Here is a 16,487-nt window from a genome sequence, read left to right on the forward strand (position 1 = left end):
GTCGCACGGATTTTGCCAATACGGCACGTCTTGCACTACATCTGAGCAGTGAAATGCCGTATCCTTACAAACTTCACCATCGAACGTGTTCCTCCATCGTTACCCTTACACATCTGCGCCTTCTGAGGCAACCATCGTCGGCTCGGCATGCCCGAACCTAGCGGCTTTCATGGGCATACGTAGCCTCGGGAGGCTCTCATAAGTCGCGATGATCATAATTGACGGTGTTATTGTTGCTGAACATCATATGTTGCTCTCATACCACTTTCACTCGGACCCTTCCACTGGTGAGGCGGTGTGTAGAGCCCAGCCACCTATGATTTTCCAACTTGGATGACGAAAAAGATCCAGAATGTTTGAAGAACCGAGTCTCGTTCAATGCGCTCACGTTACAAGTTTTTTCAGCCTCACTACCTCTAGGCTCTTGGAGAGATCTAAAGAAAAAAGGAGCTTCTAGAAATCCCAGAAGTTTCCGCATTTAGCCATCGACGCCGGGGTCGTCTCCCACATCACGTTGTAGATCGGGCCGCGCAATCAATCGGTGCGGCTTCCCACCCCTGCCCCCCCCGGTAGGCATGTCACAGCATCAGTCGAAACACGAAAATGCGGGGACCGCAAAGGCCCAAAGAGGATTGCGAATCTACATGGCAACGTCAGAGCTCAGAAACCCCCAGCTTTCCGTGATGCGACTCCTTGTTTGAACCCCTTTCAAGTCTTTTCCCACTATTGTTGCTCTTTTTCTCCGAACCGGATGGGGTCCCGAAAACAAGCTCCCGCTCCCTCTCCCCACAAGGCTTCCCGGCAGGACCTCGACGGCAAGAGGGAGCCAAGCCTCAATAGAGAATTGAGGCTCAGAGCCACATTCCCGGGGGTGCCTCTGGGGCTCTGCCGAACCGTTTATTCTCCTTAGACGTCGGACTAGTCTCCTTTCTGATGGCTTTTACCTAATTCAAGCTTCGTAATCGTTCGATTGGGGGCTGGGTTCATCCTCCCATGAGGCCCATCGCAGGCCTTCACACGCCTTTGCAGGCAACGTCAATGCTCGTTTGAGGTTCGGTGGACGACGACATGCCATCTAAACTCCCGATGTTGCAAGATGCTGGGTTGGTGATGTCGCGATGTCCACAGCCCGTCAAGTGTTCGACATGCCGGGCTATGCTTCCACATGGCGTTCTAGACATCGGCAAACACGGCCCTGGGGGAAACGTCAGCTGAATGGCAACATGAGACGAGCTGGATGATGGGATCGGTGGAGCTGAAAGTCTTCAAGTTGCTTGCCATGGGTCACAACATTGAAGTCTCGAGGATTATCTTGGCTATAAAGGCTCACTCGATCTCGAGGAAATCAACTTCTTTTTTCTCATCATTCTCATCAACAGTTTCTTAACTTTACTTCAACAACCTTCCTAACTCTTCAACCTTCTCCCGTGCTGTGCACATCTAACTTTAGTCATATTCACTATTTTCTCTTGATTCTTCACTTCTTCGATTCTTTCGACGATACCCAACTCTCTCTCTCACCTCTATACTGTCATTACTCGACTTTCTTGACCAAGTCTTCAATACCTAGTCAAAATGCGTTACACTACTCTCACCGTTCTCGCTATTGCCCTTCTCACGGGTAATGCCTTGACTGGTAAGTACTCTCACGGCCATCCTATAGGGTCAGTGACTAACCCTCTTGTTTCTAGCTCCCGCTCCTCAGGGCGGTGCTGGTGCCATCGGAGGTGGTAACGGCGGAGGTGCCGGCAATGGAGCCGGAGCTGGAGCCGGAGGCAACACCGGAGGCAACACCGGAGGCAACACCGGAGGCAACACCGGCAACACTGGCAACGCCGGCAATGCTGGCAACAACAACAATAACAACAACGCCGGCAACAACAACCAGCAGCCCCCTCCTCCTCGTCCTACCAACACCAACAACAACCCTAATAATGCCAACCCCAACAATGCAAACAACGGAAATGGTGCGAACGCCGGGAACAATGCCAACAACGGCAACGCCAACAACGCCGGAGCTGCTGGCAACAACGCTGGCAACGCCAATAATGCCAACAACGGCAATGCCAACAATGTGAACAACGGAGCTGCGGGTGCCAACGGCAATGCGGCTGGCAACAACGCGAACACCGCCAACAACGGCAACAACGGCAACAACGGCAACAACGCTGGCAACGGTAACTTCGCCAGAGCCGTGGCCCCCAACCAGCAGCCTCCCCCTCCTCCGGCGAACAACAACCAGCCTCCTCCTCCCAAGCCCAACAACCGCAGAGCTGTGAACCCTCAGGCCGCTCCTCCCCCTCCTCCCAAGGACAACACGCCTCCCCCTCCTAAGCCCAACGGTGCCAGAGCCATCAACCCGAACCAGCAGCCCCCTCCGCCTCCCGCCAACGACAACACTCCTCCTCCCCCCAAGCCCAACGGAGCGAGAGCAATCAACCCCAACCAGCAGCCTCCCCCTCCTCCGGCCAACAACGAGCAGCCTCCTCCTAAGCCCAACAACCGCAGAGCGGTCAACCCTCAGGCCGCTCCTCCCCCTCCCCCCAAGGACAACAACACCCCTCCTCCTCCTAAACCGAACAACGCCAGAGCCGTCAACCCCAATGCGCAGGCGCCCCCTCCTCCTCCTCCCGCGGAGAACCAGCAGGCTCCTCCTCCCAAGCCTAACAACGCCGCCAGGGCCGTGAACCCGAACCAGCAGGCTCAGGCTCCTCCTCCTCCCCCGGCCAACGACAACACCCCTCCTCCTCCCAAGCCCAACGGCGCTCGGGCTGTCGATCCCAACCAGAGACCCCCTCCTCCTCCTCCTGCCACCAACCAACAGGCTCCTCCCCCTGCTATCTAAGCGCAGCCTGTGACGAGGTCGCCGATGGTAGTGACTGGTACTCTGTCAGGACTTCAGAGGATCAGTCGGTAATCATACGGGACTGTAACTCATCAGAGCTTTGGAGACAGAAAGATGATCTGGTGGCAAAACGGTGCGAATGGGGAGATGACTGGGATTAATGAATGATGTATAGCTCAGACTTGTCTCGCTCTGACTCAGACTTAGGATCTAGAATCATGGCACGTGTAACTCTAAAGGAATATAACAGACTACTATTGTCTCGAAAAAGAATTTCTCCTCACTTGTGACTAATAGATTGCCGGTTTGATGGACTTGCTATAAGAGACTATTTCTATAGCTGTCTTTAACTCAAGTGAGCTTACATCAAGTACTTCTAGATTCAAAGTGCCTTTAGCGTAACTTGAGACTTGTCGATAGAAGATATAGATGGATATTCTCTCAGATGATAACTCACAGTCACTCAAAGCTCCCGACTCAATTCCCCTTCAACACCGCAAGCAACCCATTGAAAGCCTTCTTCCTCTCCTCCTCCCCACGAGCATAGTACTTTGCTTGCCCAATAATGATATCGTCCGCCTCACCCTTCCCCAACTCTTCCCATGTCTCATCAATGAACTGCTCCAGCGGCATACCCACACCAGCCCGCCCCGCTGCGACCAGGTCCGTCTGTCGCGTATGCAGCTCAGTTTTCACAGCAGGCGGAACGATCTCAATGACGCGGATATTCTCGGCGCGAACCCCGCGGTCGGCGAGCTGGGCGCGCAGGCTCCAGGTCAGCGATCGAAGTGCGGCTTTGCTGGCGCAGTAATTTGCGCAGCGGGGCATGGGCACGATGGCCAGACCCGAGGTCACGAGTATGACGGCGGCCGGCGTGGAGAGGGACTCGAAGTGGGGGAGGATGTGCGTGGTTGCGATGAGCGGGGAGAGATAGTTGAGGGTCAGCTCGTTTTTGGCTGTTTCTAAGAGGGCGGGCGTGAAGTCAAAGGTGTTTTGGACGCCTGCGTTGAGGATGAGGCAGTCTAGCGTGGGATACTTGGCTGTCGTTCTGTGGATATGCATAATCAGTCGATATACCACGTTTAGGTAGTCTATTTGAAGACGAATATCTGAATGAGGCGGGGAAGGAATAGGTCTAGGAGTTAGGGCGGATCAAAGTATTCAGGCGTACTTACTCTTTGATCCATGATTCAATGCCGTCGATATTAGAAACATCGTAGACTTCGGTGGCAACTTTTGAGCTTCCATGCTTGGAGAGTAGTTGCTGCAGGCGATCTGCGCGGCGACCTACTGCAATAACAAAGACACCGTTCGCGACCAGACGCTCTGCTAAAGCATAGCCAATCCCGGATGTGGCGCCAGTGATGAGAGCCGTCTTGTATGGAAAAGGCATCTTTTCGTCTCTGGACTTTTTGGAACTTGCTTTGATTGCGGTATAAGAACTTATGGAAGACGAAATAGTAAGCTCTAAGAAACGTGTGCAATAATCACCAATACCACATTTGGAACAGCAACTGCGAAACTTCTTATGCGATCTGATTTTGGCTCGATGAACCTAGAAAGGCTTCTCCAAGATACAATTTGGCTCAAAATGTCGGAGGAAAACACCACAAAACGCCGATAAAGTTGTTATTATCAGCCTCACATACGCCCGTCTTTGGTCACTTATTCGATCCAGATAGGCAATCGCCAAGCATGTGCCAAAAGAGCCGAGCAACGTTTGAATCGAGACATGAACCCTGTAGGTGCTCCCGAACGCCTGGATCAGCGCTAAGTGGCATTAACCCCAAGGGGCTAGCGTTCCGTAGTTGTGAACTCTAAAACTCTAGTCAGACGGAACATCATCTGAACTTTTGAAATCTAAGGGATTAATTGAAGTTTGCAGTCCGTATACAGTGAAATTTCGAAGCTATAGGTCGCCACTGCTTCTTTGGTGGTACCCTTATGGAATGAAACTTGCGCACAGCGGTGGCATCTTTGCCCACGGCCGGAGCCTATGGCATTCTACGGATCGGGCCGACCATCTCGGACAATTCACAAATAGGCCTCTACCGAGCTCCGTCTTTGTCAATAATGTTGACAAGCCGCATTGCCAAATTACCTTCATTCCGGGCGAGTCTGTTGAATCAGTATGCAGACACTGGACCTTGACTTACATACACAGCTCCATTCTTCCTCCCAGCTTCAAGGTCCTGTGCCAACCGAAAGCGAGCGCAAATTGCTCCCAAATTCTAGGGTCTTTGCTATCCAAGCAAGTGGGTGACAAGTTAGGATATCGGCCAGCAAAAAATCATATTACTTACTTACGACCTGTTTCTATTCCTTAGCTTTCTTATGCTTCTTCTTATCCTGCCTATTCACATTTCTACTATTACTTCTATTCTGTCCATATTCACTAGAGATTGCTATATAAGAAGTAAAGAATAAAGAATGATAGGAAAAGAGTTGGGGTCATAGAGCGGCAAATGATTATGTCACCCAACTTGCCAAGAATCTACCACAGTACAAAAATCATGATCAACGACTTTGAAGTCATCTTCATTAAGCTGCAATAGCATAGCTACCGACCATGGCATACAGAGCCCAATAATCTACAAGCTTACCTGACGAAATCAGTTGGAAGACGTCACTCGCCAACTTGACTCCATGTTCCGCCATATGCAGAAGAATCTGCAAGATCCATTCCTTCATGTATAAGTCCTCCGTCAGACAAAAGGAGAGGTACAACGGCGTCAACATTGTACAGCAATGTAGCCTCTGTAATGGTGGTAGGGTATGGACTGGTAGACTCGTGGCGTCACCCCCTATCAAGAGCAAAAACTGGGGCACGGCCGCACACAAGTGCCGAGTGAGTTCCCGGATAACCTCCCGGGTCTGACTCTTGATGGTGTGCTCTTCATTGTGGCCCACATGTTGAATGATGCTGTTCAGCTCCAAACGCATCATCCTAACAGCATTGGTCACCTGCGTCGCGTGGTGACTCGGGTAGACGTCGTAATACCGTCCAAAGATGAGCGGGTTATACGCAACCGTAAAAGTCCGCGTAGCCTTCCACGAGCGCTGGAGCCGCTTCTCCACGAGGGTCATGTGCTCGTCCAAGATCTTTGCCCGGCGCAGCACCACGTTCGGACAGGCTGCGCCCGAAGCCAGGCCCTGCATGTAGGCACGGAGGTTGACGATGCCGACGACGAGACCCGTGAAGCTCCATTTGGCGTCGCGGACGTAGCTGTTGAGGTCCTCGCGCAGGGCCAGCAGCGAGGGCGGTACGGGGACGCCGGCGATGCCGCAGCTCTTCATGAGGGCTACGGCGGCGTTGTTGGCGAGCTGGCAGGTGGTCGGGTTGGAGAAGTCGGTGTTGGCGCGGTCGCAGACCATGTGGAGAGCGCCCCGGGCGTGGCTTAGCCACGATGCGGATTGATGCTCGTGGCGGTCGGCAATTTTCTCGTATAGGTCTAAGAGGAGTGCTGACTGGATGACTTCGTCGTTATTGTTACCATGATGGGAGTTGCTGTTGCTGGTACTACTCAGTGCCGATCTGATGCTTCGGATGGCGGCGACGTATTGTTTGCTGGCGAGGAGGAGTAAATCATGCCTGTTGAGGTGGAAAGACATGAAGGCGAGACCGGCTGCGCCGAGGCTAATGTGTAAGTGGCCATTGGGTGGGGAGTTGTTCAGGAGAGCGGGGAGAGTGTCGAAGGTGTGGCTGAGCCCGACAACGTAGAGGGAGAGGAAGGTGTCGCGAGAGATATCCTCCCATGTGAGATGAGGAGGGTCCCGTATCGAGACGTGAGAGCGAGATGCAGCAGCAGCGGTTAATCGGGCCGAGACCTTTGAAGCCGTGGTTTTGGTCTCGTCACGGAAGAGAAGCTGGGTAGAGTCGCGGTACCCATGACAGCTCAGTTTGGCCCTCCGACACTGGCCGCATCCTCCAGGCGCGAGGTCGCACTACAAGTTGGTTCCGTCGATTAGCTCGCAGAAATCACAACTGCCGAAGACAGTTACGTGCTGATCCAGGGGTTATTTCTGAGGCATATCATACCCGGAGCTTCCTTTTTCTGCAGGGGAAACAATATTTCGATGGTCGACCGTTGTTGACCATGGCGCAGTAGAGTGAAGCCCGGTGATTCGTATCTACCCAACTTCCAAAAGGAGGAGGTGTAGAGGATAGAAAAGTAATCGACCGAGTGCGTCATGAACTCCAGTTCGTATCCTGATCATTATGTCTTATGAAGTATCTCGGTAGCCAGCTGGCGGCCAGGTGTCGTCCTGGGCTCGCTCTCGGTCTTTTACATGGCTACCGGATAGTCTGAGTGAACGTTATGATCAACGAGTCAGCCATTGCAGGTTAAGTTTGCATGGCTTCACATCTGACGGATTGTTCTTTATTAAGAACGGGTCATTATGTATACCATAACATCAGACGCCGAGTCCGCCTCGAAGAGCCAAAAGGCTCACAATCAGGACGCCGTGGCATACCCCTGGAAGCTAATTGCCATTGTCTAAGAGACTAGCGCAAAACCAAGCTTTAGGGGAATGTAGTCACCACTATCCGCTCTCTTCACCCAAGCCATGATATCTCCAGTCTTTGTTCACATATCCGGCATAGTGGTACGGTGGAGCAACTAGATGTCACAGAATCTTAGATGAGGCGTAAACTCTTTAAGATCATTAGTGGTTGCAGAGTTCGGCCATGATCCATCTGACACTATCTTCATTAATACACGAAACCTCAATTAATTTCCCCCAAACAGTGCCTTACATCGAAAATGGGCGAAAGAAGTTGAGAGGACGGAGTTGACCCCGGACACTCAGCCTGTGATATCTGGCAACATCATCAAAATAGGCTCAATGCCTCGGCCTTGATCATCATAACCTCATCTCGCAGGCGCGTTACAAAAGGAGGCTCAAGCAGCAAAACTCGACCCCTCAGAAAATGCTCCGCGCGCCGACTCCAAGCCACAATCAAAAGATTCGCCAGCGTCATATTCTCTTCATCCTTGAGCTCCCACAAGTCCTCGCGGCAAGCATACATCTTCTCAATGACAGCCCACGTCCTCTCCGCCAAGGAGCCAGATACTCTGTTCTGAAGCTGCGCGCCCAGGTAGTAGAACGTCTGAATCTTGAAGTCGAGGTCGACGAGCCACGCGAACTGATGGCCCGCGAGCCGCCGTTGCTCAAGCAGGATCTCCAGCGCCACCAGGCCCACGTTGAAGAACTTGTCTTCTGGACCGTGTATCTCCGTGCCCCATCCCGGTGCGGCCTCGAGCGGCGTGATGACAATCTGAACAATGGCGGCGAGTGATGTGCGGGCATAGAGTGCCATTGCGTGGAGCGGGTTCGCGGCGGAGTCGGAGAGGAGACGGCGCTCGAGGGGCCCCAGCGTCTGGTCGAACTTTTGTAAAGCATCTTGTATGGCGGTGACGAAGGGTGAGTCAAAAGGGTGCGGCGAAGGCACGGCAGTGTGTACCGAAGCCGAAGCTGGGTTTGAGGAGGCCTGGCCCCAGAGCACCTCGTCGACGGACGGGATCTGCATGTCCATGGCGAGTGATTCTGCTTCGTATGTATGTATACAGTAAGACATCTCTGAAGGACCGTTTCGGGCACAAGGTGCTTCCTTCATGGACGGATGGAGGTCTTCATCGTTGATATTGAGGGGGATGTGCGTGTCCCGGCTGGATGGTAGGACCTTGGCGCTGATGCATGAGGCGGCGCTCGTTTTGGCCTCTATCAGAACGGTTTGCCACCACAGACGTCGTCTCATTTCTGTTTGGAAAGGCGAGAAGCCGAGGCGCGTACCGTCAATGTGGAGACTGAGGCGGTGGGCTATGTTCACGACGATCCCGTTGAGGATCCATGGATCTACTGGATCTCTCAAAGTGCGTTGATGTAACTGTGTTATATTTAGCTAGGTGTAATGAGTGGATAGAATCCAAAGGGGGATGCTGTTCATATGAGGTACTCACTGAGTAAAATATCAGGCTCCTTATCGTATCTTCGTTAAACCGCCTCAGATAGTTGTATCGTGCCATGGCAGTCTTGAAGCCTCTAGACAGAACCGTCGAGGCATCCTTCTTGGACCAGCGTAGCATGTCCCAGTGCTCCTTTTGCGACAGAGAACCAGACGCTGCGAGAAAAATGGAAAACAAGAGCCCCTGTGTGACGGGCGGGATGGCGTGGAAGTTGGACACTGCATCTGCAATGTTGGCTTGAAATGTAGGAACGTGAAGTATCTTGGTGACAGGATTGACTCTGTCTAAGAACACTCTCCACAAGATGATGATGTTGGGTGAAGATGGGACACAGTTGTATGAGAGCCCCGAAGCGGGAGATATGCCTATTGAGCCATGGTGCTGATTGAGGAAGGCGAGAGCAGGTAGCCATGTCGACTGCTCGCTTTCCACCTCAAAAAGGGCACGGATGGTCTGTTCCTATATCCATGTTGGCTTTATATGAGTATGGCGCAGGTTTAATGTAGTATAGTCTTGTGTATAAAGATGCAAAGCAAACAATGGTGTTAAGAACAAGTGTCGTAGAGTCATAGGAAGGAAGACATTTACTTACATCCTCACGAGTCGCAGACGCCGTTTTGCTGTCGCGGAACTCGACCCCGTTCTTGGTTTGTACGAGCCATCCTGGCGACTGAACCTTCGGTCTATGATAATCGTGGTTCTGGCCGTCCGTTGGGGATTCTTGATCGGTCAGGACGGGTGGCGTTTCATTGGCATGATAGATTGGCTTCGATCCCATGCATTCCTCCAAAAGCGACTCGATGCTCGCAAGTTTGTCGCGTAGTTCATAATGGTTCTTCCTCCTCGGCTTGCGCGGACCCGGTGGTGGTGGAGCAAGGCAATGGCGGCCGTGCTGCGTGAGAGTTCATGTTAGCAGCAAGGAGGAAAAGATGTGAAATGAGGAAGATGGCATGAATGAGGTACAAGTAGCAGCAATAAGAGCCGCGAGGCAAGAGGGGAGTTTGACTAAAGACGGCACATACTGTGATGCATTCCGAGCAGGGGTGCTTTCGGTCACATTTAAGTTTCCGCTGCCGGCACTCTACACATGCAGGGTCGCGCTTCAGGGGCCTGTCACCCAGGGCCCGCGCGGCCACCTCGTGGCTACCTTGTTGTTGACTGCCGGCTGTCGCCATCGTCGGGCCTTCCATACTTTGTCGGCACACAGCGGAGTCTTGGCGTCGAGTTGCAGGATGTCAAGTGCGGACGGGACGGGACGGCGAGGCCGTCTGGGATTGGGAGCTGGGCGAATCGGACGATTTTACACAAAACTTTACAAAAGAGGGGAATCTGGGAGACAAGACGTATGTCCTAGTCAAAAGATTCGTAAACAATAAAAGGGGAAACCTTCGCTTCACGTTTCTCTTACGATCGGGTCTCGTAAGGCAGACTCTGGATGGTGGGGAGGGGGATCTCCCGGGTCCGGAAATCTTTTGGGGTCCGAGGCCCCGCCCCGAGCCGGCAGATGAGTGGATCCTTTTCGACGCCAAAGTGGGTACTCGTATCCATATGAGTCTAGGAATGTTTACCACCTGCGTAAGCTCAAAGAACTAACCCTTGAGCAGCTGAGGCTCTTCAGGTGGCGCTTGTTGATTTGGATTCCTTAATTTGATTCTGTAATACATGATTGGATAATGGGTACCTACCTGTGATAGTTACGAATGATGAGATTAGGCATTCACAATTCACAACTGTACTAGCCTCCTATCGGGCAACGCTGTTGAGTGGCAGCAGCCATGTCACTCTCCGACTGAGGCTGAGCGATTCATTGGCGATCATAAAAACACCTTGTTGACTTTAGAGATCTCGATACCTGAGAATGCTTGAGTGCCGCATTGGTCACTATTGTCTTGGGTGAGACAGGTTTCTGTCGAGATAACTAGAATCTTGCACTCTCAGGTTGCCTACTACACTTCTTATACTAACTTAACGTACGTGATTTGTTACCCAAGATATATTCGTTTCTCCCAATTAAGATGCATGTTGTCATGACCTCTATGATGCATCCTGGAGTTGGCAACCCTGTCAAATGGTAGCTGGTTCGAATCAGTGGAATTGAGGGGTGGCGAAAGTTCAATTTGTCTTTCCCTATTGACGTTGATAGTCCGGATTCGTGGTCGTATCGGAGTCCCAGTTCAACACCTGGAGACGTATTTCGTGAGTATCGTTACATCGAAATAACAAATCTAACATGGTCAAGTACTCAAATTCCCTTCCTTCTGAGCCTCTTCGTTCGTTCATCTTTTTCCTATTTCGCTGCATCTCGCTTCGAAAGCTCTTCCACGCCATCACCACTCTCTTAGAAGCCCCAGGCTACTTTCTCCCGCGCAAAACTCACACCATACCTCGTAGGGCTGGTCCATAAATTCCCTCTTCATCCAAATCCGCAGACTCTTCTTAGCCCCCACCCCTCGTTCGCTGCCGCAGCGATTTCAGCGACATTCCAGTACCTCGTTATCTAGTACATTGTGAAAGGTACTTAGTCTGTTGAAAGGCCATCGCTATACACAAAGGTCTTTTCCTGTTCGGACTTTGTGTTGATTGTGATACAGGTCATCAATGGCAGCGCGATGTCACGATACTAGCAGTCAAGATTGCCGAGAAGGCTATTTCGAACAGTGTAGCGTTCCAGATTGATCATATGGTCATTGATGCGATTTTGAGAAGGAACCATGTCATGCGACGCAAGTTCGACGTTCAAGAGGGGGGTTCATACACTCATCTTCTTTGCGTACTCCCTCCGCGACAAGCAGACGGATGACATCAGGCATGTGGTACTGGTTCGCAATAACGACGATGTACCGTTTTCCAGCGCAACTGGGATATCCAAAGAGATTGATACGTAATGAGCTGATATTTTCTGCAAATATTGCCGTTTTGCGACTCAAGGCCGTACAAGTTGATAAGTCCAGGCGTCCTCCTTCCATCGTGCTCAAGTGAGAAAGCCAAAGAAGAGGCAAGTTGATGATCGTAAGAGCACAGGGTTAACCAGATGAAAACAAGAATAATCTTATTGCAATTCCAGTGGAAAAATAAGAGATGATTTACTGGATTCATTCTTTTTTTCTCAAAAGTTTACAGCCTTGGCCCATGAAGTTGCCATGAACCTTTCCACTATCCACGCAAGAATAACAGCGGCCCTCAGCTCTTTTCATTATGTTGCTCACGCTGAATGATACGAGTTGTGAAGAAAGACCACCTCGAAGAGTTGTGTTAGATACCCCACGTACGTCCGTATAGCGAGACTACTTGATGTATGCTACTTAGTTGAACAGTACCTAGGAATCGGGCTCATGAGTACGGATATCTTCACAAGCTACTATCAAATCGATCAAAGCCAAGTGTGCTTCTGTTCGCATGACACGACAGAAGAACTTCTGATATTATGTCTTTATGAAAAACGTTTGTGGTGATACTCATTCCAAGGGCAACCCTTGGAGATGAATGATGCAGTACTGTATGTATAAAAAGTGAAATCGCGGGGGCAATGTAATGGTGCAAGTTGAGGAGGTTGCGTCGGTATCTATTTCTGTACTCATCTGCAATGCGCCGACACGAGCCTTGGGATATGTGGGCCCACTGCATCGGTAACCTTTGTGCCTATGTACCACTTCTAGACTCAATCTACTCAGCCGGCCATGTTCTCGTTCATCTCGTGGTGTCCAAGTAAACCGTGCCGCACGTATGCGGGCGTTCCACAACGCTGCTGATCAGAGACACCAATATGCGCGGTTGACAGTTGCCACCATCTATGTTCAGATGGTGGGGAAAGGGGACTTGGACAGCAAATAAATGGACTACTGAGAACTCAGATCGCTACCGGGATCTTAGATCTCAGGCCCGAGACGATCATGTTCTAGAATGCGGGAGGATAATGGGTCGCACCGAGCCTCTTCTCAGTCTCTCGCCACCAACGCTTGTTGGACAAGAATCAGGAGGGCGCCACAATTCGTCGTTCGTGGCGGCCGCGCCCGGGACGCCGTCTCTTCCCCGCCGAGTAGGTGCTTCGGGGGAAGCTTTGCGGCACCGTAGCACCAGATTTCCCTAGCAAGGACCGATCTCCCGAGAATCCTCAGTGGCCAATGAGCAGTAAATCAGATGCCCCAAGGAAAGAACAGATGGGCGGCAAACCTGAGATTAGGTTGGGAAACAAGGCTTCCTCTTAGCGCGCTCCCTGTATCTCTGCAGTGAACCCGAACAAGCGTTCTTCTACACAGTATGCTTTTTCTGCCTCGTTCGTGGGCAGTTCCCCAGATGATGGTTAGGTTGGGGGGGGGGGGGGAGGCAATGCGACAGCCGACTGAGTTTGGCAACGCCGATCTAAAGATCGGGCTCACTTGCTTGTATGTGCTTGGCAGATTTGACAAGGGGAAGGCTATGGGGTTGACCCAGGCAGAGCCCATGGAACATTAATACCACTGTTTGCCGGATCTGCAAACTTCCAGTTCGTCCCCTACAAAAAGAGGATCCCGGCCAACCAACAACGTTTGCCATGTTTGTTCTCTGGTGGAGGCCTTTCGGCTATATGAATGGTTCCCAGAGCACAATCTGAAGCGATTGCAACAGGTGATTGGTCGCGGGTTGTCGACGTGAGTGTGCCAGGACAACCCTAAGCTCCGTTCGCGTCGGCAAGAGCCCGCAGTGCAGACAAACTACAGCGAGGAGAAGTCGTAGTGCCCCAGTTGGGCCACGACCGTTGCTTCGCCACTGGGCCAACGGGAAGATTGCCTCAATCCTGGTCCATCTGAGAGATCAAACTTTTGATCTGTCACAAAACTGACGGGTGCCCTTGGTGCTTGTCAAGTTTGCTCCGGGCCGAATCTCCAGCATCTCCCCCATCGAATAGGAGGTGGGGAATGGCGCAAGCAAAGCCGTAAATAGTCTGGTCCAGTAGAGGCCTAAGGAATGATGAGTAACCTCGTTACTCGCTCCGCATGGGTGAAAAACAGTCGCCTGCAACAGATTAGCTGCCAAGCGCCCGCAAGAGCTCCTCACGTTCTTGCGAGGGACAGACGTTCGCGGAGCAGAAGCACCGGGGCAAGTGAAGGGCCACATGGGCAACAAGGGTGGTAAGTCTTGTTGGCACGCGACAGCTCAAGTTTACCAGTAGACAGTACTGTACACTACTGTCTGTGTCGCCAGGGGATGGCTTCGCCTCCGGTCCAATGGTCTAGTGTACCTAGCTCTTGGTGGGTTTACTGCTTTTCGAATTACACTCCCCTCCATGTCGTGCGCGTGGTGCCCGAGGCGAGGGTCTAGGCGGGTAGATCCACATCGATGGTGAATCGAGGCATTGTGAAGGGTATCGAATGAGATTCTGCTAGATCTGCATAAACCGTGAGATGCGGAAAGATGGTGGTGGGAATGGGAATTTGACAGGTTTCCAGGTTTTGCTATGGTTTTGGACCGCGAATTTGATCGAAGATACCATCTCCCCTTTGTTTGTGGCAACTTCCAAGTGGCTGGAATGGGCGATCAAGGTGCGGTCGGGAGATGCGACGGGCGAGAAAGGGGGAACGACCCTGCACGAAGGGTCCTTGTGTGCTCCCGATCCACGCTAGCGATGCGGCTCGCAAAGATCGGGGACTCAAAGCTTATTCCAAAGTCGACTGGTGGCGTTACTGATTGGCTGTGGATTTTCGGGTAGCGCCGGTGAAGTAGAGGTGTCCAGAGGCCGGTGTCCGGTGCTCAAGACGGAGCTGCCGGTGTGGATCGCTCCGTGCTGTGGCCTGTCTTTGTAGTGTTTCCCCCGTCGACGATGCCCGGCTGCGCCGATTGACGGCCGGCAGACCCATCCAAGACGACGACTGTCGTACAACTCTGGAAAAATGCTGTGTTTCGCCGTCGGCACTTCGCCGCACAACTGCTGAGGGCCATCTGACGTCATACCGCTGCACAAAAAGAGTCGGGGACTGGCGAGGGGTTTTTGCAAAGAAGAATCAGGGTTGCATATGGTAATGCGAGTCTGCCTTGATTTCCGTCATAATCGTGGGTCGTGGGATTTGTGAAGGTGGACGGACTTCTGTGATCGCCGGACCCTGAATTTCGAGAAAGAGACGCAGCGGCATCCTGCGCCTTGGACAGGCGTGCCTGGCTGACATATGCGGAGTCTGTGTCGGAAATCGATAATGATCTTCGAACAAGGTAGCGACACCTGCAAATCTGGCCAGACCAGTCGTGAGAGTCGGTGGCGACTTCCAGCAGTGGACAGCTGAACAGCTAGCTACCTACCAAATACTGCGTAAGAGAGAGTCAAGTCAGCAAAGGATGTCACACAGTGTTGGGCTGTCCTTGTCCTTGAACCACCTCCAAGCTCCGAGGGGGGGTGAAGCAGTCAGGGGTGACGTGCCCTTGGTGTCAGGGTTGCCCTGCGTGTAGCTCGGGAATGACGGAAGAGGGGAGTGCGAGTGACCAATGAGCAACCGTCAGATGGAGCCGGACGTACTTCCAGAGGCTCTGACTGGTCAGGTCGATCACACCTCCGAACCTGGCCCAACGGGCGACTGGATGTGATGGTGAAATGTGAAGGGTATCCGTACATACTACTGCGAGAGGTATGCACAGTGGGCAGTAGGTTTTGAGGAGTCGGGGGGTGATCCAAGGAAGATTGAAGAAGGGAATGGAACTCGCAGAATTGACAACTGATGATCGTGTCGGACATCTCTTTTCGGAATGAAGACGGCTTTGTCTACAGCGGTGAGCTGATCCTGATGCGACAGGCCAATAGATTCTTGTTCGAGCATCGAGTTTGCAATTGTGGTTGGTTGATCCAAGACCATGGCCGTATCTGGTTGTAAGTGTGCGCATCTGTCCCTATGCTAGACAATACTGCGTCGCAAGGTATGTTGTTAGGCGAAGCCGTTTCCGTTGAAGAACACTGTGAATCGGCGATGAAGAATTGTAAGGGAGGCCATGCATTCGCGCGCCATGATGAAAAAATTGAGCCGAGATTTTTGGATTTGCGTAGTCGGAATTTTTGGGAGGGAAACGGTCAGATAATACGGTAAGTTGGCATAGCCGGGCTGGTGCCCGTGGCCGCCAACTGCGTCGATGACACAGCAAAAGCGAGATCGCGGCTTCATGATAATGCGGACTCCCCTTGACATGACTGGTCGTCTGGCGGCCCGTGTGCTGCATGAGTATTGGCTGTCGTAGCTCACTCGCGAACTCGTGGTTTTCATTTTGACGAATGAGGGCGAGCTTTTGCGATATTCGAATGGATCATGATGGCCCTTCGTTGCTCTGTTGTTCCGACTTGTTCGTTGTCCACGGTGGACGCGGACCGGGATAATGAACAGACCCTCAGTCGCGCTGTCTTCCTGTCCAAAGCGCGAAATATGTTTTGGCCGAAATTACCTTCAATGTGGTATACATATTCATCATCAGTTGAACCATTCTTCTCGACTTGAGATTCGTAGGATGGTGGTTGTATGGAAGTTCAGCGTTGTGAATCGCATTTTGGACCTCAGGCGGAACAAGACACGCCCAAGGGGAGTGGGTGTGGCGTGACGTAAGCTATGCCTTCTCAATCCGTATTGGCCGAAAAAAAAGTGACATGGTGGCTGGGGATGAATGTCACTCGTTGCTGCCTCGGCCACGAGCATGGCATGTCACTCGCTGCGCTGTGCTCGGTC

General features: G+C 52.1%; 4 protein-coding genes across 4 annotated transcripts; 1 reads left to right on the forward strand and 3 right to left on the reverse strand.

Annotated features, from left to right (window-relative positions):
- Positions 1 to 1,575: 1,575 nt before the first annotated feature.
- HER10_EVM0005558 (uncharacterized protein) lies at positions 1,576 to 2,845 on the forward strand (the record flags this gene model as incomplete). Its single annotated transcript, XM_035475169.1, has 2 exons — positions 1,576 to 1,636; positions 1,692 to 2,845. The coding sequence occupies 2 exons, from the start codon at positions 1,576 to 1,578 to the stop codon at positions 2,843 to 2,845; spliced, it is 1,215 nt and encodes a 404-aa protein (XP_035327998.1).
- Positions 2,846 to 3,322: 477 nt separating this feature from the next.
- Positions 3,323 to 4,238, reverse strand: HER10_EVM0007169 (short-chain dehydrogenase/reductase SDR; the record flags this gene model as incomplete). Its single annotated transcript, XM_035476734.1, has 2 exons — positions 3,323 to 3,893; positions 4,021 to 4,238. The coding sequence occupies 2 exons, from the start codon at positions 4,236 to 4,238 to the stop codon at positions 3,323 to 3,325; spliced, it is 789 nt and encodes a 262-aa protein (XP_035328154.1).
- A 1,148-nt stretch (positions 4,239 to 5,386) lies between these two features.
- HER10_EVM0010714 (uncharacterized protein) lies at positions 5,387 to 6,457 on the reverse strand (the record flags this gene model as incomplete). The annotated part of the gene is made up of 1 exon (XM_035480166.1): positions 5,387 to 6,457. The coding sequence occupies one exon, from the start codon at positions 6,455 to 6,457 to the stop codon at positions 5,387 to 5,389; it is 1,071 nt and encodes a 356-aa protein (XP_035328461.1).
- A 1,062-nt stretch (positions 6,458 to 7,519) lies between these two features.
- Positions 7,520 to 10,148, reverse strand: HER10_EVM0008264 (fungal specific transcription factor domain-containing protein). The gene is made up of 4 exons (XM_035483062.1): positions 9,837 to 10,148; positions 9,407 to 9,706; positions 8,809 to 9,273; positions 7,520 to 8,750 (listed from the first exon to the last, which is right to left on the reverse strand). The coding sequence occupies exons 1-4, from the start codon at positions 10,002 to 10,004 to the stop codon at positions 7,680 to 7,682; spliced, it is 2,004 nt and encodes a 667-aa protein (XP_035328249.1). The 5' UTR covers positions 10,005 to 10,148; the 3' UTR covers positions 7,520 to 7,679.
- Positions 10,149 to 16,487: the final 6,339 nt, after the last annotated feature.

Source organism: Colletotrichum scovillei (assembly GCF_011075155.1).
Source record: "Colletotrichum scovillei strain TJNH1 chromosome Unknown Contig00010, whole genome shotgun sequence".
In the NCBI taxonomy this organism is placed as follows: domain Eukaryota; kingdom Fungi; phylum Ascomycota; class Sordariomycetes; order Glomerellales; family Glomerellaceae; genus Colletotrichum; species Colletotrichum scovillei.